General features: G+C 47.1%; 1 protein-coding gene across 1 annotated transcript; it reads left to right on the top strand.

The window, feature by feature from the left end:
- The first annotated feature begins 297 nt into the window (after positions 1-297).
- On the top strand, positions 298-13478 carry LOC141203889 (microtubule-associated serine/threonine-protein kinase 3-like). The gene is made up of 11 exons (XM_073663863.1): positions 298-357; positions 6890-6959; positions 7534-7601; positions 7793-7878; positions 8707-8915; positions 10822-10960; positions 11050-11182; positions 12483-12648; positions 12755-12853; positions 13078-13200; positions 13345-13478. Exons 1-11 carry the CDS (start codon positions 298-300, stop codon positions 13476-13478), a joined length of 1287 nt encoding a protein of 428 aa, XP_073519964.1.
- The last annotated feature ends 8448 nt before the right edge of the window (positions 13479-21926 follow it).

Genomic DNA, 21926 nt, shown 5'->3' with positions numbered 1-21926 from the left:
CTTAGTGGAAGACCATAGGGAGTGCAATGTACTGTGTGGAGAACCATAGGGAGTTCATTATACTGTGTGGAGAACCATAGGGAGTTCATTATACTGTGTGGAGGACCTTAGGGAGTGCATTATACTGTGTGGAGGACCTTAGGGAGTGCATTAATCTGCGTGGAGGACCATGGCGAGTGTCTTATACTGTGTGGAGGACCATGGCGAGAGTCTTACACTGTGTGGAGGACCATGGTGAGGATCTTACACTGTGTGCACTTTCTGCTGCTCACGGCACTTTACTAAAACTGTGGATGGATGTTAGCAGAAATAACCATATCAAACCCACTAAAATGTAACGCTAATTCCCAGGTGCCGGTACGTGTGATCCTGATGCGGCACACTGTTGCCACACGTGTGACAAACAGGGACACACGGGACACGGATATCTCTGGTACCGTTTTTTCCTTTCCGGTACTGGAAATAAATGGACGTGTGAAACCGGCTTTATAGGGAGTCTGGCCGACTCTGACAGCGGCTCACCGCTCCTGCAGCTGCACGATCTCGCGACCTAAACACAACAAGGTAAAGGATTGAACTTTATAAAGACACAACGATCAATGACAATGATGTAAATAATTTATCACTTTTTATTAATTCTTCAATACCTTCAATATTTGTCACAGTTGTTAATAGTAAACTAAAATGTTCTATGGAGAAAAAAAAGACAAATGAGGAATAAACCTACACATTATTTCCCATATGACGGAGTATATCTTTTGGGTGTGTTCACAATTGGCTGTTTTTCTGCGGCAATAACACTGCACTTTAAAGTACGAGCTTAGTGTATGAGATTTCTGAAGTCTCATTCACATGCTGCGTTTCTTTTCTAGTGTTTTTTGTATTCTGCAGCTTGTCAATCCTTTTAGGGCCGTTGCAGCATTTTTCACCAATTCAAATGAATGAGAAAAAAAACAATTAAAAACACAGCAAAAACGTGCGTATTTTACTCAGTGTTTTTCCTGCCACCAGTTTGGTTTTTGTTGAACAAAAAATGCTGCAAAAATGCAGCGTGTGAACATACCCTTATACTGGTTGTGTTCTAACTGGAAATAAAAGAGAACGGTCATGATAACATGGAGATGGATTTTATTCTATGGAGTTTCCACTGTACACATTGCTCGGCAGCATCTGTTTGTGCAGAGTCGCCTCATGAAGATTCTATCACAAGATTCCATCATGACATCACTGGTGATGCTCGCCCATTATGACATCACAGCTCACAGTCACTACTTCTACAATGTACACAGGGTAACGGGTGCCATTTTGGCTCCATAGCTAGTTACTGAGCGCACTTACAGTTTCTCACTATGGCCGGATTTTTTCTGGATAATTTTCAGGTACAAGCACTATGGGGTATTCTTATCAACAATCGCCCTAACATTGTGCTTCTACCACCCGATGGCGTCCTCAGCTTCACTCACCGGCTGGTGGTGCAGCTAGTAAGGAACTGCCTGACCAAACACCAACAAGGTCATCTCACCTCAGAGTATGTGACGGATTTACTTCATAACATCAGGACATTACTGCAGCAGGTAAATAGCGGACGCTCCGCACAAAACTTCTCCATATAGATAACTAGCTATTGAACCCGTTCTACACCCTAGTGACAAGCATTTTTATTGGTACAATTTCGGCACCATTTTTTTAAAGACTGTGTCTGCGAATTCACACATAGAGTTTCTTCAATAAAATGCAGCCGGATAGCGTAGTATGCGCACACGCAAACCCCCATAGCCTCCCCACGTCCAGCAGGAGACCCCCATACCCTCCCCACGTCCAACAGGAGAACCCCATAACCTCCCCACCTCCAGCAGGAGACCCCCATAACCCCCCCACCTCCAACAGGAGACCCCCATAGCCTCCCCACGTCCAGCAGAAGACCCCCATAGCCTCCCTACGTCCAGCAGGAGACCCCCATAGCCTCCCTACGTCCAGCAGGAGACTCTCATAAACTCCCCACGTCCAGCAAGAGACCCCCATAGCCACCCCACATCCAGCAGGAGACCCTCATAGCCTCCCTACGTCCAGCAGGAGACCCCCATAGCCTCAATGCATCAAGCAGGAGACCCCTATAACCTCCCCACGTCCAGCAGGAGACCCCTATAGCCTCCGCACGTTTAACAGGAGACCCCCATAGTCTCCCCCGGTCCAGCAGGAGACCCTCATAGCCTCCCCACGTCCAGCAGGAGACCCCCATAGCCTCCCCATGTCCATCAGGAGACCCCCATAGCCTAAACACGTCCAGCAGGAGACCCCCATAGCCTCCCCACCTCCAACAGGAGACCCCCCATAGCCTCCCCACGTCCAGCAGAAGACCCCCATACCCTCCCCATGTCCAGCAGGAGAACCCCATAACCTCCCCACCTCCAGCAGGAGACCCCCATAGCCCCCCACCTCCAACAGGAGACCCCCATAGCCTCCCCACATCCAGCAGAAGACCCCCATAGCCTCCCTGCATCCAGCAGGAGACCCCCATAGCCTCAATGCATAAAGCAGGAGACCCCTATAACCTACCCACGTCCAGCAGGAGACCCCTATAGCCTCCACACGTCTAGCAGGAGACCCCCATAGTCTCCCCCGGTCCAGCAGGAGACCCTCATAGCCTCCCCACATCCAGCAGGAGACCCCCATAGCCTCCCCACGTCCATCAGGAGACCCCCAGAGCCTCCACACATCCAGCAGGAGACCCCCATAGCCTCAATGCATCGAGCAGGAGACCCCTATAGCCTCCCCACGTCCAGCAGGAAACCCCCATAGCCTCCGCAGGTCTAGCAGGAGACCCCATAGCCTCCCGTGGTCCAGCAGGAGACCCTCATAACCTCCCCACATCCAGCAAGAGACCCCCATAGCCTCCCCACATCCAGCAGGAGGCCCTCATAGCCTCAATGCATAGAGCAGGAGACCCCCATAGCCTCCCCATGTCCAGCAGGAGAACCCCATAGCCTCCCCACGTCCAGAAGGAGACCCCTTTAGCCTCCACACATCCAGCAGGAGACCCCATAGCCTCCCCATGTCCAGCAGGAGAACCTCATAGCCTCCGCACATCCAGCAGGAGACCCCCATAGCCTCCCCTGGTCCAGCAGGAGACCCTCATAGCCTCCCCACATCCAGAAGGAGACCCCCATAGCCTTCCCACGTCCAGCAGGAGACCCCCATAGCCTCCACACATCCAGCAGGAGACCCCCATAGCCTCCCCACATCCAGCAGGACACCCCCATAGCCTCCATACATCCAGCAGGAGACCCCCATAACCTCCGCACATCCAGCAGGAGACCCCCATAGCCTCCCCACATCCAGCAGGACACCCCCATAGCCTCCATACATCCAGCAGGAGACCCCCATAGCCTCCGCATGTCCAGCAGGAGACCCGCATAGCCTCCCCACCTCCAGCAGGAGACCCCCATAGCCTCCATACATCCAGCAGGAGACCCCATAGCCTCCACACGTCCAGCAGGAGACCCCCATAGCCTCCGCACATCCAGCAGGAGACCCCCATAGCCTCCTCATGTCCAGCAGGAGACCCCCATATCCTCTGCATGTCCAGCAGGAGACTCCCATAGCCTCTGCACGTCCAGCAGGAGACTCCCATAGACTTCTCACGTCCAGCAGGAGACCCTCATAGCCTCCACACGTCCAGCAGGAGACCCCCATAGCCTCAATGCATTGAGCAAGATACCGCATAACCTCCCCATGTACAGCAGTAGAACCCCATAAACTCCTCATGTCCAGCAGGAGACCCCCATAGCCTCCCCACATCCAGTAGGAGACTCCTATAGCCTCCCCACGTCCAGCAGGAGACCCCATAGCCTCTGCACGTCCAGCAGCAGACCCCCATAGACTCCCCACGTCCAGCAGGAGACCTCCATAGCCTCCACCCCTCCAGCAGGAGACCCCCTTAGCATCCGCATGTCCAGCAGGAGACTCCCATAGCCTCCGCACATCCAGCAAGAGACCCCGATAGCCTCCCCACGTCCAGCAGAAGACCCCCATAGCATTTGCACGTCTAGCAGGAGACCCCTATAGCCTTCCCCGGTCCAGCAGGAGACCCTCAAAGCCTCCCCACGTCCAGCAGGAGACCCCCATAGCCTCCCCACGTCCAGCAGGAAACCCCCATAGCCTCTGCACGTCCAGCAGGAGACTCCCATAGACTCCCCATGTCCAGCAAGAGACCCCCATAACCACCCCACATCCAGCAGGAGACCCTCATAGCCTCAACGCATCGAGCAGGAGATCCCCCATGGCCTCCCTACGTCCAGCAGGAGACGCCCATAGCCTCCGCACGTCCTGCAGGAGACCCCCATAGCCTCTGCACGTCCAGCAGGAGACCCCCATAGCCTCCGCACGTCCAGCAGGAGACCCCCATAGCCTCCGCACGTCCAGCAGGAGACCCCCATAGCCTCCGCATGTCCAGCATGAGACCGCCATAGCCTCCTCACGTCCAGCAGGAGACCCCTATAGCCTCTGCATGTCCAGCAGGAGACCCCCATAGCCTCTGCATGTCCAGCAGGAGACCCCCATAGCCTCCGCACATCCAGCAGGAGACCCCCATAGCCTCCCCACATCCAGCAGGAGACCCCCATTGCCTCCCCACGTCCAGCAGGAGACCTCCATACAGGGGCGTACATAGGAATCATGGGGCCCCATAGCAGAAGCGCTAAATGGAGCCCCTCCAAAAAAGTGAAAATTGTCGGGGGTCAAGGAAGAGCATATCTCATAACTTTCCAGCCTTTACACAGTAATTTTTCTCCTGCTGAAGTCCTAGATTCCTCTTTTATTTCCCCATAAGGTATGATGCCAACAACAGTGCCCCCCCTAAACACAGTATGTTACCCCCATGGTGAATTCCTCCACATGCACAGTATAATGACTCTACCGTACCCCACCTCAACTCTCAAGGCAAAGTATGGTGACTCCAACACAGTATGATCCCCAACTGTGACCCCCACACAGCCCTCCATGTAGTATAATGGCCCCACACCTCTCCACACAGTATAATGCACTCGCCATGGTCCTCCACACAGTATAATGCACTCGCCATGGTCCTCCACACAGTATAATGCACTCGCCATGGTCTTCCACACAGTATAATGCACTCCCTATGGTCCTCCACGCAGTATAATGCACTCCCTATGGTCCTCCACACAGTATAATGCACTCCCTATGGTCCTCCACACAGTATAATGCACTCCCTATGGTCCTCCACACAGTATAAGACATTCTTCATACAGAATACTGGCCCCCATATAGTCCTCTCCATACAGTATACTGGCCTGCATATAGTCCTCCATACAGTGTACTGGCCCCCATATAGTCCTCCATACAGTATACCGGCCTCCTTATAGTCCTCTATAGAGAATACTGGCCTCATATAGTCCTCCACACAGTGTATGGGTCCCAATATAGCCCTCCATACAGTGTATTGGCCCCCATATAGTCCTCCATACAGTATACTGGCCCCCATATAGTCCTCCATACAGAATACTGGCCCCCATAGAGAATACTGGCCCCCATATAGTCCTCCATACAGTGTACTGGCCCCCATATAGTCCCATATAGTCCTCAATACAGTATACTGGCCCTCATATAGTCCTCCACGCAGTGTATGGGCCCCCATATAGTCCTCCCTACAGAATACTGGCCCCCATATAGTCATCCATACAGTATACTGCCCCTCATATAGTCCTCCACACAGTGTATGGGCCCCCATATAGTCCTCCATACAGAATACTGGCCCCCATATAGTGCTCCATACAGTGTACGAGCCCTTATATAGTGTATGGGCCCCAGGCCTCCATACATTAAAAAAAAAAAAAATGACATACTCACCTCACCTGCTGCCGCTGCTCTGCTCCGGACTCCTCAGCGTCGCTGTCTTCCCGCTCTGCACTGTGACTGCTCAGCAGAGGGTGTGGTGGAAAGACGTCATCCCACCCTCTAACCTGAGACGTCACAGCACAGGACGCGGAAGACACCGGAGCTGCGGAGGCACGGGGAGAGGTAAGTATTGTGCCGGGGCCCTGAGCGGAGTGGGGCCCCCTGCCTGCTCAGGGACCTGGCACTTGCCCGGGTGCTAACGCCGGGCCTGGGAGCGGAGCCTGTTGCAAGGGCCCCGATGCGGGGCATACACGGTGCAGGCGACTGCTATGGGCCCCCCCCACCCGGCTCACGGGCCCCATAGCAGTGGCGTGGCCTGCCGCCATTGGCGGTACGCCACTGCCTCCATAGCCTCCCCACTTTTAGCAGGAGACCCCCCATAGCCATGATGAAATGACGCATACCTCTATTTCTGGCACCACACTCCTCCTCCATCCCCGTCCGCCTCCCGGTCTGGATGTGTTCTTCTGTCTGCGGCCACATTGTGCAGGCACAGTGCGCTTGCGCAGTCTATAGAGGCTTCTGAAAGAAGGACCCATCCCTGGTTATATTATAGATAATGGTGGGATAGAAGTTTCTTTCCTCCAATATAAAACACGATGAGTCCCCAGAGTTATTGTATCTGCAGAGAGGAGCAAATGTCACATACAATGGCGGCCTCCTCCATTGTGACCTTTCTCATCTCAAAATTTTCCTTTTTGTTTCTTTTCCTCTTTTTAGGCTGAAGAAAGATCTCAATATGGAGATTTGGCTTTTATTAAAGACCTGGCCGAAAAAGTCCTGTGTGTACTGGAGCGTCCGGCTCGCTCATTGGAACGCCTGGTAAGGAGCCGTCATCTTCTCTAGCACACGTCTGATTTGTACAGTTACAATTGGCTGCATCTGTAAATGCAGGTTTAGTCCTTCCTGATTTATCTATGTGATGATTTAGTGTAAGGTTCCACATGTTAATTATATATATTATATCTATCAGGAAACAGCAGAAGGCGACACCAAAGACGAGCAAAATCTAATCCCGGGACTGAACAGCGATCTGACTACAGGTAAGCCGATCACCCGACCTCCTACAAGAAATATCCAGATGTTATAGAGAACAGGGAATAATCTTACATTTACTCTGTATATTCTGTGTAATGGGAACCTGTCAGCACATTTTTGCATATTGTGGAATGACTGTACTGGCCATTTCTCTGTAATAATTTTTTGCAGAAATCCAATGTCTCAGTCAATGGAAATCTAATGTAGAAGCCGTATACAAATCAGCATGGAAGTGCACTGGGGGCGTGGAAGAAGAAATCCATACTGTGACACGCCCCCAGTGCACTTCCAGGATAATCTGCATATGGCTCCTACGCTTCAGCTCTCTTACCATCACTCACATGTACAGCGAGGGTGGGGGGGTCCTCATTCATGTGATGATTGGGGGAGTCCTTCATCATTTCCATTACGTTTATTCATGGATGCTCCGTACGTTCTCATATTTAGAATCCCTATATAATAAGTATTATTCCCATTTACAGACATCTTGTCATGTCTGAGTTATATTGTTGTAATACATATGTAGGATTAATATCGTCTAATACATTTTATTTCTTCATCATTTTTTCACTCTTTTAGAAACAACTGTGTTGGCGGATGCTGACAGTAGAATCTGTGAGATCCCGGAGATCCAAGAATCTGACGGTGTAAGTATCATGGAGAGAGATGTCGGTGTATCACCAGATTATGGGGTGGGAATGACACGTCCAGTATTGTCCCCATATAACCATGGGATGTCTCTATTCTAAGAGGAGATGACAGAAGGGAGACGTTTTTGCATCTGGAGCTTTTTTCCAGCAGCTTCTATATCTTTATATAATTTCTTATTCTTTTATAGAGCGTGATCAAATCATTGACCCCGTCAAGACAGCCGCATAAGAGCGACTATGGGACATCCAAACTGATCAGCAGTGGAAGTTTTGGGTGAGTTTTCTGTTGGCATAATCCACATTTCTCAAGGTTCCCAATGACAATGCTCCAGACTCTGTGCTCTTCCCTTCAGTGTTATCATAGGGAAATTATATGATCTGTAGGAAAACAAACTATTAAGGAAAGGGATTAAAATAGAATAATATATTACACCTGCCTGTCCTAGACCCTCATCTGTTCTTACACTGCCACCCCCATCAGAGCTTCCCCCTCCTCCGCACCGGTCTGTTCTTTTCGGAATCCATTAGCGAACTGATAAGAGTAATTGGCAACACATGGTCAAGTGAGGGGGTGACACGAAATTTCATCAATGACATCTGCACCCCCCAACCTCCACCATGACCATGTGAGTCTACTCCCTAGTCTCAGCAATAAAGACTGGCACAGAGGACAAGTGGCTATAATGGGTTTCATTTTTTGTAACTCCTTCGCTCCCCTCCATTTATTATGTTGTTATGTCTTGGGGTATGCGGGAGCATAATTAACGTCATGTTATGGCAATTGGAGCACTTTTAATTTGGACCAACTTTTATTTGCACTGAATCGTATCTACTGGTCTAATGTAGTGAATCTGCCCAAGAATAATTTCAGTAGATTCTCTCACCTGTAATGTGACCTGGGTGAGGGCTCCGGCGGACGTGGCATTGTGGACACCTCCCATAGGTGATCTATGTAGTGATCTTTTATCAAATTCTAGACATGGATTTCCAGTGACGGACAGACTTCTAGCATTAAACATTAGTACAAAACATTATATAATGACTTCTATAGATGTTCTTGTAGTAAAGATTCATTCTAACCATTGATTCTCTTTCTCTCCAGTGCCGTCTACTTAGCGCACCATAAAGACTCACACCAGATCTTTGCTTTGAAGAAAATGTTCAAGCGAAACCTGAACACTCCAAAAAGAGTGGCATTGGCCTTTCTGGAGAGGGACATCCTAACATTCGCAGATTGTCCCTTCGTGGTCTCCATGCTCTGCTCCTTTCCAACAAAATCTCACCTGTGTGTGGTCATGGAGTATGTAGGAGGTAGGACATGTATATTGTAGTATATTCAGCCCATGTCTGCTTACATCTTATCACTGCTCTTATAATTAGGATAATTAGGACAGTTACATCCTCACAGTGCGTTTACTGTAGGTTTTCTATTACCAAGATGCCTGGAAATTCATTGATCTGTGTGCAGCAGTGCTATGGTGCCAGTGAGTCAGATCGGGCCTGGCACCGCTCGGCACTGGGCCCCATTCCACCACCTGTCATCACAATTTCAGTGGTATTCACATTGTCAGAATATGAATACCGATGAAAACAATGGTGGATCAGGGAGCCAAAGGTTCCTAAATCCACCATTCAGCCTCCGCAGATGGGTCCGAGACTCCGTGTACTGCAGGTTCTTCGATGTCGCCACAATATTGCATCTGTAGTGTGGAGTCTCAGTACTTACACTGCACAGGTGGGGCTGGTGGGGGCCATAACACTGAGTGATGGGGCAGGTGGAGACCATATGCTGAGTAGTAGGGCTGGTTGGGGCCATAATACTGAGTGGTGAGGCTGGTGAGGGCGATAATTCTAAATGGTGAGGCTGGTGGGGGCCATAACACTAAGTAGTGGTGGGGGCCATAATACTGAGAGGTAGGGCTGGTGGGGGCTATAGTACTGAATGGTGGGGCTGGTGGGTGCCTTACTACTAAGTGGTGGGGCTGGTGGGGGCCATAACACTGAGTGGTGGGGCTAATAAGGGCCATAATTCTGAGTAGTGGGGTTGGTGAGAGCGATAATACTGAGTGTTGATACTGGTGGGGGCCAGAATACTGAGAGGTGGGGCTGGTGGAGGTGGTAGTACTGAGTGGTGGGTGCCTTACTACTAAGTGGTGGGGCTGGTAGGGGCCGTAACAATGAGTGGTGGGGCTGGTGGGGGCCATAATACTGAGTAGTGGGGCTATTGTGTGCCTTACTACTAAGTGGAGGGACTGTTGAGGGCAATAACACTGAGTGGTGGGGCTGCTGAGGGCCATAATACTGAGTGGTGGGGCTGGTGAGAGCAATTATACTTAGTTGTTGGGCTGGTGGGGGCATAATACTGAGTTGCGAGATTGGTGGAAGCCATAATACTGAGAATTGAGGGTTGTGGGTACCATAATACTGAATGGTGTGCCGTGTGAGGGGCTATAGGGGACTGTGAATGCCGCTATATTGAGTTGGTGACTGTACATGCCCCTACACCTCCTGGGGGTCCTCATATTGAATGGTGTGCAGTGGGGGTCCTTATTCTGTGTGGGGATCCTAATTCTGTTTGATTGGCTTTGGGGGCCATCATACTGAGTGGGCAGTGGTGGAGACCATTATATTGTCTGAGGGGCTATGGGGGCCATTATATTAAGTAGGGGGGGCTGTGGGCGCCATTATACTGAGTAGGGGGCTGTGACTGGCCTCATACTGAGTGGGGACATTATAGACAGGTGCTACATTATATCTGTAAGGTGAAACTGGATTAAGATTTCACTGTGGGGATATCTAACTCAGTCTGTGGGTGGGGGCATTTTTGGGAGCATCATATGCTAAAATGGCTATAAAAGGTGTATTGCTGTTGAGAACATCGATTGACTTCAGTAAGGGTTTTTTTTGAAGGGGCGTGCAGTTAGAACTTTTGCTATGGGGCCCTGAGATTTCTCTGTCCGCCACTGTCTGTGTGATCTCCCTGTAAGTCCGCACTGAGCATGTCAGTATCTCCAGCTGTAGACGAGATGGTACATCACTTTATGTTATTAGTTACATGGACAACATTTCTCCATCGATTCAGACTAATATTATGTGCACTATACATTATATCTGTTTATATTCTCTCCTATCCCAATGTCTCCGCTTACTTCCCATTATACATCATGGTGATCTGCTGTGTAAACCACTCACCGGTCATATTTCCTTTCTTCTATAGGTGGTGACTGTGAGACCCTCCTAAGCACCAGGGGTCCTCTATCTGTCCCCTTGGCCCGCTTATACTTTGGAGAAGCGGTTCTTGCTGTGGAATACCTCCATAGCTACGGTGTGGTGCACAGAGACCTGAAGCCGGATAAGTAAGTGCCCCTCGTAGTATAATAAAGGGGGGAAGTTATCATTTATTATCATACGGTCTGTGAGGCTAAAACCATCTTCTCTTCCACAGCCTCCTGATTACATCTGCTGGACACATAAAAGTTACCGATTTTGGGATTTCAAAAGTTGGTGTCATGATACCAAAAACCAACACCTACAAGGAATTAGCGGAGGACATCACCAGGGAGTTCCTGGACCGTGAGGTGGGTAACACTTACAGGAATTTAGCTTGTTCTTTACAAATCTCCAAGGACCAAAGCAAAGAAAGACCTTAAATATAACTTTTAATAGATACATTTAAAAGCACCCATATCAATATATAAAGACAAAATCCATAAAATGTGGCGGCAGCAGTATTCTCCGATCGGGGTGTATTTATCTCCCGCGTCTGTCCACTGACTCATTGTGGCTATCTCCTAATATGATCCCCTGATGAACCCCAAATTAGGAGGGGGAGAAACGTGTTGGGACAATTTACAGATAAGTCCTCTGGTTACTGCTGACTAAAATGCTTTTTTGTCAACTTTTTTTGTAATTCGCACACTGGATAATGCTCTGTCCCAACATTTGGACGTGTCCTGTGTAGATCAGTCCTGATTATAGATTAGCCAGGGGGATTTTGAGGTTGTCTATATGTACCGTCTGTCCTAGACTATTATCTTCATGCTCAATGTCATTATATAGGTGACTTGTTACTACTTTGGACATATTTATGTTCCTATATTTACCGTTAATTGAGCACACGTGCTTTTATAATATTGTTCTTGTTGCCCGTAATTGCCAGCACTGATGTACTTTATGTATCTATAATAGGCTTCTGAATGATGGTTTATATATCATACTGAATTGTGTATAGATTGGTGCATTTGATATCCTATCTGTACTAGTGGAACTACATTATATCAGCTTCCCTGTTTCCATATAATTGATACATTGAATATTGCCTTTTTTTCATTCAGCATGTTAGCAGCGACATGACTGTCTGCCTTTCATCATTATCTGTATATGTGTATGTCTGTCTAGGGGTGGATAGGGTCACGGAGGGTGTGCCGATGTGGAGCGGGGGCGCCAAACCGATTAGCTAGGGTGTCAACCTCCACTGGCATGCGGGATCTCAGCCCATTTGGGATCTCTAGGGCAAGCCTGCATGTCAATTATCCTACGTTTATCCCACTACCCATATATTGTACATTTTATGCATTTTGTCTTCATATATTGATATGGGTGCTTTTAAATGTAGCTATTAAAGATTCTATTTTAAGGGGTTTTCTTTGTTTTGCTTTGGTATTTGGTTAACTAATATACCCCATCTGTTCACCTTGCCTTTGGCATATGTTTTTTTTTCTTTACAAATCTCATCACACTATTGTGTCTTCTCTACATTCTTCATTTCTAGAGAACGTTTCCATTGATATTTTATCTTTTGTCATTGTGTTTTTATGGCGAGAACGTGTTATAATAACAATTTTATCATTTTCATCTTTATCTTCTGTTGTTTTCCAGTTATGTGGCACCCCATATTACATCGCCCCAGAGGTCATCCTCAAAGAAGGCTATGGAAGACCTGTTGACTGGTGGTCAATGGGGATAATCCTACATAAATTTCTCACGGGATCTGTACCATTTGATGGAGATTCTGTAGCTGAGCTTTATGACAGGATTGTCATTGGTAAGTGGAATGATCCGACCATTGCTTTGATCAGTTACATTGGTTTAGGTGTTTACTTTGCTTTAGCTTACAGTCCAGTAAAGAGATTTTATTTTCTGTATAACAGGTGACATAATTTGGGATTGTAATTCCGCTCCTACTCCCAATGCACAGAACCTGATTACTGAGCTGCTCAGAACAAATCCTGCAGATAGACTTGGGACAGGTAAGAGATATAATACTATTCACCTATCACACTTATCACTCATGTCCTTGAGGATCAACACGTCTCTATCAGATTGTCCATTTCTAGTTCTCCACACTATGACTTTCAGTCTTCTTCCTTCATGTTGACTCAGTTATGTCATTAATTCAGATTAAGTTAAACTGTTCAGATGTGAAGCAATCTCTGACAATGTCCACATCACTTTTGTTTTGTTCTTTTTCCAGGAGGATCACTTGAGATCAAGAGTCATCCATTCCTGAGTGACTTAGATTTTAACAACCTTCTTAGTCAGAAGCCAGAGTACATTCCTCAGCTTGCCTCAAATGTGGACAACAGCTTATTTATCGGTAAGTAGAAGAAGACATCATCTAGACTAAGCGGCTGTTTGTCTTGTCTTCCATAAAATGTAATAATCAGTACCCACTAATATTGTGATAAATGACGCCTGTTTTATACTAACAACCTCTAATAATACTTCATTACTTTTGTAGATCACTCTGAAATAGACCATTCGGTCTCAGAGGATGAGGAGGGTACAAGTGAGAACAATGAGAACCTTGACTTCCAAAATTTTACATCATCTTCTGAAAAGCTTTCTAAAGTAAGTACCGTATGTGATCAATAAATCCAAAATATGTGAAACAAAAAAGACCTCTAAAAGTAAAAAAAAGTATTTCATATCTTGTTTTTGTCCATGTTTAGCTCTGTACCATCACTACCAGAACGATGAATGATGAGGACCAGAAGTCTCCTCCAGAGTGTACGCCAGCAACCAATATCTCAGAAATGTGAGTAGATTATGGGGTCATTAATGGGAGTTCCAGGCTGATATATATGCACAACATATAATATAGGACATAAATACCATAATATCAAATTCAGCCTCAATGATTAGCGGTCATTGTGCTTTTGGCTTCAGAAACCGTTGGTGATAATAGCCCATAATTGCAGCCATTCACGCGTATTAGAGCTGCCCATACTGTAGGAGAGATGTAGTATTACATGCCAGCCATTATTGCTAGTTGTTTTTCGCTCTGATCCATAGAAGGTAGATTGGAGCATAAAACCTTCCTCACTATGACTGTCATATGTCCTATTAGGCCCTCTAGTCGGTGTTCTTCTAGTGAGACCACCCCTTTTATTCTGCATTGACTTGTGATTTACATGTTTTTCTTAAATCATAGAATGGGAGAGTTGGAAGTTACCTCCTGGGTCTTCTGGTCCGACCCCCTGATTCTTCCTGACAGGCAGAAAGAATCGCTTTCTGAATCTGATAGCGACAATGCTATAAACAGCTTGCCCTCCTCGTCCCCATCATCAGGTATGTATGTACAGCATCAAAAGGTGAATGTTGACTTCAAGGCTCAAATATTTGGTTTTTCTGTATTAGGTCTCCTATGTTGTCCAGGTTTCATGGATCCCAATTATATTTTCCATGGGCCCATACTGTATTTCTATTTCCTTAATTTTATCCAGGAATTGTTTTCATGGATTCTGTAAAATACGTTTTAGCATCCAGGAACTCACTTCAATATAAGAAGACATCGTCTCCTATAGTAGAATATCGCTCATTAGTGATGCACCACGTGGCGGCACACAGGGCGCTTACTGCTCCATATCAGTGATACATCTAATGCCCCTCAGATTAGGTCATGAACGGTATATAGGACTTATTCTGCCCTATAATAATGCAATGCCAGATTATCAGGACTATAGGGGACAGGACTAGAACAATTCTTCTATATACAGTACACAAAGCAGATCCTATAAGAATATTTCTTTACTGAGTTTTTTTTACTTTCTGATCAGAATTTACAACTGAAGAGGAAAGAAAATCTGAAATGAATCTGAGTATAGACCAACAAAACTCAGAAAATGGGAAAAAGGGGAAAAAGAGACGAGGTAAGTGTGAGAATCATCTCCATGTTGTGTGATGTTAGTGATGAGAATAAGTCATGGGGAGCAGATGTCATCTGTCAGTGATGGGATTGTCACATGTATGATGGCTGACAATGACCCCGGACATCTGTGTGAATAAGATTCCTCTGTTGTCCGGCCGGCCACACTGACCGCACAGTAGCATCATGTAATATGGAGTCCCATCACTTACATTGTATGTATTTCTCTTCTCTTAGGTTCCATCTTCCGCCGGATCTTATCATCCTGCCGGCGTGGATTATCTAGGGCTGCTCGCGCATTTGCATGCTGTCGCTGTTGCCCAAGTGTCATCTAAAAGACGGAAAAGCTCCGCATCTAGCGGAGTACAGCTGATCCACCATCACTGCTGGACCTGTAAAGAAGGACCTTCACCATCTACCTGTGGCCTTCTAACTGTAACATCTCTACCCGGACTTGTTTCGGTAATGCCTCTGTCACCAGGCTCCGCTGTATCCATACTGCTCGCCTGACTTGGCTTTTTTTACTGATCACCTGGTATCTGACCCGGATTTCTTCCTGACTATGATTTTGTCTACTGATTCTGTCCCTGATTTTGTTCATCCCTTATCCTTCTACCCTATCCCTAATAAAAAAAAAAACAACTTCTATATTTATTGAAATTTTCTTATATCTATCAAACTTCACTCTGCATTCTGCTAAGCGATAAAAAATACATATTAACACTTCTGCTTTTAAAAGAATTTTAATTATATATATATATAGAGATCAGGGCTGGAATGGGATGAAAAATGAAAAAGCACGCCTGTCACACAAACCCCACCAGCCCACATACCAAATCACCGCCCCCCTCATCCCATTGAGGCACAATGAAAAGTTCAGCACATTTTGCTTTCTTGTTCATGCCCCTCACCACTCCATTATAGGGGATGTTTATTAAGCCACGTTTGAATGGAGCTGCAATGCGAATGATCGACTACCGCTCCATTCACCCAGAGCTCTTCAGATCCCTGGTTCTCGGAAACAGTGGGGGTCCCGGCTGTTGGACCCCCAGCAATCAGAAAATTATTCCATATCCCAATGATAGAGGACAATTTCCAAACTTCAGATAACCCCTTTAAACAAGTTGTTCAGGATTAATTTTTATTTAACCATAGGATTGTAGACATAGAAAATAATAAACCCATCAGTACTGACCCTCCCCAAAGCCAATGCCACCTCTTCTTCAGCAGAACAGGAGAAGTGGTACTGTGCAGAGTATATATACAGAATAATACAGATACTGAGAATGACACCCAGTATACAGGACAGGAGAAGTGGTACTGTGCAGAGTATATATACAGAATAATACAGATACTGAGAATTACACCCAGTATACAGGACAAGAGAAGTGGCACTGTGCAGTGTATATATACAGAATAATACAGATACTGAGAATTACATCCACTATTCAGGACAGGAGAAGTGGTACTGTGCAGTGTATATATACAGAATAATACAGATACTGAGAATGACACCCAGTATAATATACAGAATAATACAGATACTGAGAATTACACCCAGTGTAATATACAGAATAATACAGATACTGAGAATTACACCCAGTATACAGGACAAGAGAAGTGGTACTGTGCAGCGTATATATACAGAATAATACAGATACTGAGAATGACACCCAGTATACAGGACAGGAGAAGTGGTACTGTGCAGTGTATATATACAGAATAATACAGATACTGAGAATGACACCCAGTATACAGGACAGGAGAAGTGGTACTGTGCAGCGTATATATACACAGAATAATACAGATACTGAGAATGACACCCAGTATACAGGACAAGAGAAGTGGTACTGTGCAGTGTATATATACAGAATAATACAGATACTGAGAATTACACCCAGTGTAATATACAGAATAATACAGATACTGAGAATTACATCCACTATACAGGACAAGAGAAGTGGTACTGTGCAGTGTATATATACAGAATAATACAGATACTGAGAATGACACCCAGTATAATATACAGAATAATACAGATTGTAAGGCAGCGCTAGTCATCATACTGGGGGTTACTCGCTTCGCTGCGTCAATCAATGCACACGTGCAATGTCTTTACGTTTTTCTCACAATGTTGCAGTTTATTACATCATAAGCCACAGTTCACCAGGTCCAACTCCGTGGCACGCCGACACACATATCTACAACATTCATGAGACAAGTGGCACACAGGCCCACTTGCTCCAGGTTACAGCCTACGGCAAGGTAATAAATTATCAATGACCATAACACAGTCCATGTAACAAAGTGTACTACCTTTGCCGGGTTTAGTTGCTGCAGTCCATTTTAATCCGCCACCACTGTGGCTTTGTGGCTTCCCAGGTAGGGGTCTCCAGCCGTCGTTCCCTCAAAGGCCACTGACATCCACACAGGATCCAGGCTCTGCCTTTCAGGACTCTTCCTCAATAATCCGCCACCACTGTGGCTTTGCGGCTTCCCAGGTAGGGGTCTCCAGCCGTCGTTCCCTCAAAGGCCACTGACATCCACACAGGATCCAGGCTCGACCTTTCAGGTACCAGGCTTCACTCCAAAGCCGCTGCCTTCCAAGGCCACTAGCATCCGCACAGGATCCAGTCTTTGCCTTTCAGGCTGCCAGGCTTCACTCGGCCTCACTAGGCCTCTCACAAACGGTGTCCCACACACACGGAGCACAGGCCTCACGCCTCACACCGAACACACCTGTCTCCAATTACCGGGGTTTATATATCCTGTGCACACATACACCCATACTGACAGGACCTTGCTGATGTCACAGTCATGTGATCAGTCAGCTGTGTGTATAGGTCCTGTGTGCTGTCCCAGTCATGTGTACAGACCTTTACTGTGCATACAGGACCTGTGTGATGTCACAGTCATGTGACCAGTCAGTTAAAGGGGAAGGTACATGGTCAGGTAAAACACATCCTGGACCATTTACAGTAATGCTAGCAAGCTGCTGCATTACAAGATACTGAGAATTACACCCAGTATACAGGACAAGAGAAGTGGTACTGTGCAGTGTATATATACAGAATAATACAGATACTGAGAATTACACCCAGTATATAGGACAAGAGAAGTAGTACTGTGCAGAGTATATATACAGAATAATACAGATACTGAGAATGACACCCAGTATACAGGACAAGAGAAGTGGTACTGTGCAGTGTATATATACAGAATAATACAGATACTGAGAATTACACCCAGCATACAGGACAAGAGAAGTAGTACTGTGCAGAGTATATATACAGAATAATACAGATACTGAGAATGACACCCAGTATACAGGACAGGAGAAGTAGTACTGTGCAGAGTATATATACAGAATAATACAGATACTGAGAATTACACCCAGTATACAGGACAGGAGAAGTGGTACTGTGCAGTGTATATATACAGAATAATACAGATACTGAGAATGACACCCAGTATACAGGACAGGAGAAGTGGTACTGTGCAGTGTATATATACAGAATAATACAGATACTGAGAATTACACCCAGTATACAGGACAAGAGAAGTAGTACTATGCAGAGTATATATACAGAATAATACAGATACTGAGAATGACACCCAGTATAATATACAGAATAATACAGATACTGAGAATTACACCCAGTATACAGGACAAGAGAAGTGGTACTGTGCAGTGTATATATACAGAATAATACAGATACTGAGAATTACATCCACTATACAGGACAAGAGAAGTGGTACTGTGCAGTGTATATATACAGAATAATACAGATACTGAGAATGACACCCAGTATAATATACAGAATAATACAGATTGTAAGGCAGCGCTAGTCATCATACTGGGGGTTACTCGCTTCGCTGCGTCAATCAATGCACACGTGCAATGTCTTTACGTTTTTCTCACAATGTTGCAGTTTATTACATCATAAGCCACAGTTCACCAGGTCCAACTCCGTGGCACGCCGACACACATATCTACAACATTCATGAGACAAGTGGCACACAGGCCCACTTGCTCCAGGTTACAGCCTACGGCAAGGTAATAAATTATCAATGACCATAACACAGTCCATGTAACAAAGTGTACTACCTTTGCCGGGTTTAGTTGCTGCAGTCCATTTTAATCCGCCACCACTGTGGCTTTGCGGCTTCCCAGGTAGGGGTCTCCAGCCCTCGTTCCCTCAAAGGCCACTGACATCCACACAGGATCCAGGCTCTGCCTTTCAGGACTCTTCCTCAATAATCCGCCACCACTGTGGCTTTGCGGCTTCCCAGGTAGGGGTCTCCAGCCGTCGTTCCCTCAAAGGCCACTGACATCCACACAGGATCCAGGCTCTGCCTTTCAGGACTCTTCCTCAATAATCCGCCACCACTGTGGCTTTGCGGCTTCCCAGGTAGGGGTCTCCAGCCGTCGTTCCCTCAAAGGCCACTGACATCCACACAGGATCCAGGCTCTGCCTTTCAGGACTCTTCCTCAATAATCCGCCACCACTGTGGCTTTGCGGCTTCCCAGGTAGGGGTCTCCAGCCGTCATTCCCTCAAAGGCCACTGACATCCACACAGGATCCAGGCTCGACCTTTCAGGTACCAGGCTTCACTCCAAAGCCGCTGCCTTCCAAGGCCACTAGCATCCGCACAGGATCCAGTCTTTGCCTTTCAGGCTGCCAGGCTTCACTCGGCCTCACTAGGCCTCTCACAAACGGTGTCCCACACACACGGAGCACAGGCCTCACGCCTCACACCGAACACACCTGTCTCCAATTACCGGGGTTTATATATCCTGTGCACACATACACCCATACTGACAGGACCTTGCTGATGTCACAGTCATGTGATCAGTCAGCTGTGTGTATAGGTCCTGTGTGCTGTCCCAGTCATGTGTACAGACCTTTACTGTGCATACAGGACCTGTGTGATGTCACAGTCATGTGACCAGTCAGTTAAAGGGGAAGGTACATGGTCAGGTAAAACACATCCTGGACCATTTACAGTAATGCTAGCAAGCTGCTGCATTACAAGATACTGAGAATTACACCCAGTATACAGGACAAGAGAAGTGGTACTGTGCAGTGTATATATACAGAATAATACAGATACTGAGAATTACACCCAGTATATAGGACAAGAGAAGTAGTACTGTGCAGAGTATATATACAGAATAATACAGATACTGAGAATGACACCCAGTATACAGGACAAGAGAAGTGGTACTGTGCAGTGTATATATACAGAATAATACAGATACTGAGAATTACACCCAGCATACAGGACAAGAGAAGTAGTACTGTGCAGAGTATATATACAGAATAATACAGATACTGAGAATGACACCCAGTATACAGGACAGGAGAAGTAGTACTGTGCAGAGTATATATACAGAATAATACAGATACTGAGAATTACACCCAGTATACAGGACAGGAGAAGTGGTACTGTGCAGTGTATATATACAGAATAATACAGATACTGAGAATGACACCCAGTATACAGGACAGGAGAAGTGGTACTGTGCAGTGTATATATACAGAATAATACAGATACTGAGAATTACACCCAGTATACAGGACAAGAGAAGTAGTACTATGCAGAGTATATATACAGAATAATACAGATACTGAGAATGACACCCAGTATAATATACAGAATAATACAGATACTGAGAATTACACCCAGTATACAGGACAAGAGAAGTGGTACTGTGCAGTGTATATATACAGAATAATACAGATACTGAGAATTACATCCACTATACAGGACAAGAGAAGTGGTACTGTGCAGTGTATATCTATATATATAATCGTCTTATCCCGTCTGTCTGTCTGTCTGTCTGTCTGTCTGTGTGTCTGTGTGTCTGTCGGTGTGTCTGTCTGTCCAGGAAATCCCGCGTCGCTCATTGGTCCGGCAGCGGCCAATCAGCGCCGGGGGATTTCTAAAAAAAGATGGCGGCCGTTAGCGGCTCATCTGCGGAACGGAGCTGAGCGGCGATGCAGCCGGGAGATGAGTGCCGCGAGGCGCTCATCTCCCGGCCGGCAACAGCAGAAGGAACCCGACCGCCGGACCCATCTGCGGGAAGGAGATGCAGCCGGGAGATGAGCGGCGCGAGGCGCTCATCTCCCGGCCGGTAGCAGCAGAAGGACCGCCGGCGCCGCTGACCTCCATGCGGAAGGGAGGACCGGGGACCAGCGCTGCGGGTCGGGATACTTCTGCTGCGAGCGCCCGCGATGTCCCGGGTTCTCGCAGCGTAAGTAACCGCACAGGCAGCGCCGCTCCCTGGTCCTCACCAAGACGATTCGATGATTGGTCGGGGTCTTCGGACCCGACCAATCACTGATCTTAGCGCAAAACTTAAACACCGCTGTGCTGATTGGTCGCCGACGCTGCCCGCGACCAATCACCGATTTGGGCGCCAAATTTAAATATCGGCCGCGACCAATCACCACAGCGGTGTTTAAATGTGGAGCCAAGATCGGTGATTGGTCGCGGCCGATATTTAAATTTGGCGTCCAAATCGGTGATTGGTCGCGGCCGATATTTAAATTTGGCGCCCAAATCGGTGATTGGTCGCGGTCAGCGTCCGCGACCAATCAGCCCAATAGTGTTTAACTTTGGCGCCAAGATCAGTCATTGGTCGCGGGCCAAGACAGCGACCAATCACCGATTTGTGCGGCTATTTTAAATAGCGTCCGCGACCAATTGGATGTCAGCGCCGCTGCCTGTGCGGATACTTCCGCTGCAAGAACCCGGGACATGAGCGGGCGCTCGCAGCAGAAGTATCCAGATTTGCAGCGCCGCTCCCCGGTCCTCCCTTCACACCCTAGCCACTGATGTCCCCACTGTATCCGCATGGTGTTACAAAGGTCCGGAAATTTGTGTTAAAAATCGCTGATTGGTCGCTGGCGCTGCCCGCGACCAATCACCTATTTGGGCGCCAAATTTAAATATCGGCCGCGACCAATCAGCACAGCGGTGTTTAAATGTGGAGCCAAGATCGGTGATTGGTCGCGGCCGATATTTAAATTTGGCGCCCAAATCGGTGATTGGTCGCGGGCAGTGCCAGCGACCAATCAGCGATTTTTAACACAAATGTCCGGACCTTTGTAACACCATGCGGATACTGTGGGGACATCAGCGGCTAGGGTGTGAAGGGAGGACCAGGG

This window comes from Phyllobates terribilis, unplaced genomic scaffold (genome assembly GCF_046119375.1).
Source record: "Phyllobates terribilis strain yellow unplaced genomic scaffold, ASM4611937v1 Scaffold_130__1_contigs__length_5004896, whole genome shotgun sequence".
Lineage (NCBI taxonomy): Eukaryota > Metazoa > Chordata > Amphibia > Anura > Dendrobatidae > Phyllobates > Phyllobates terribilis.
This window is presented reverse-complemented; position numbering and strand designations above follow the sequence as displayed.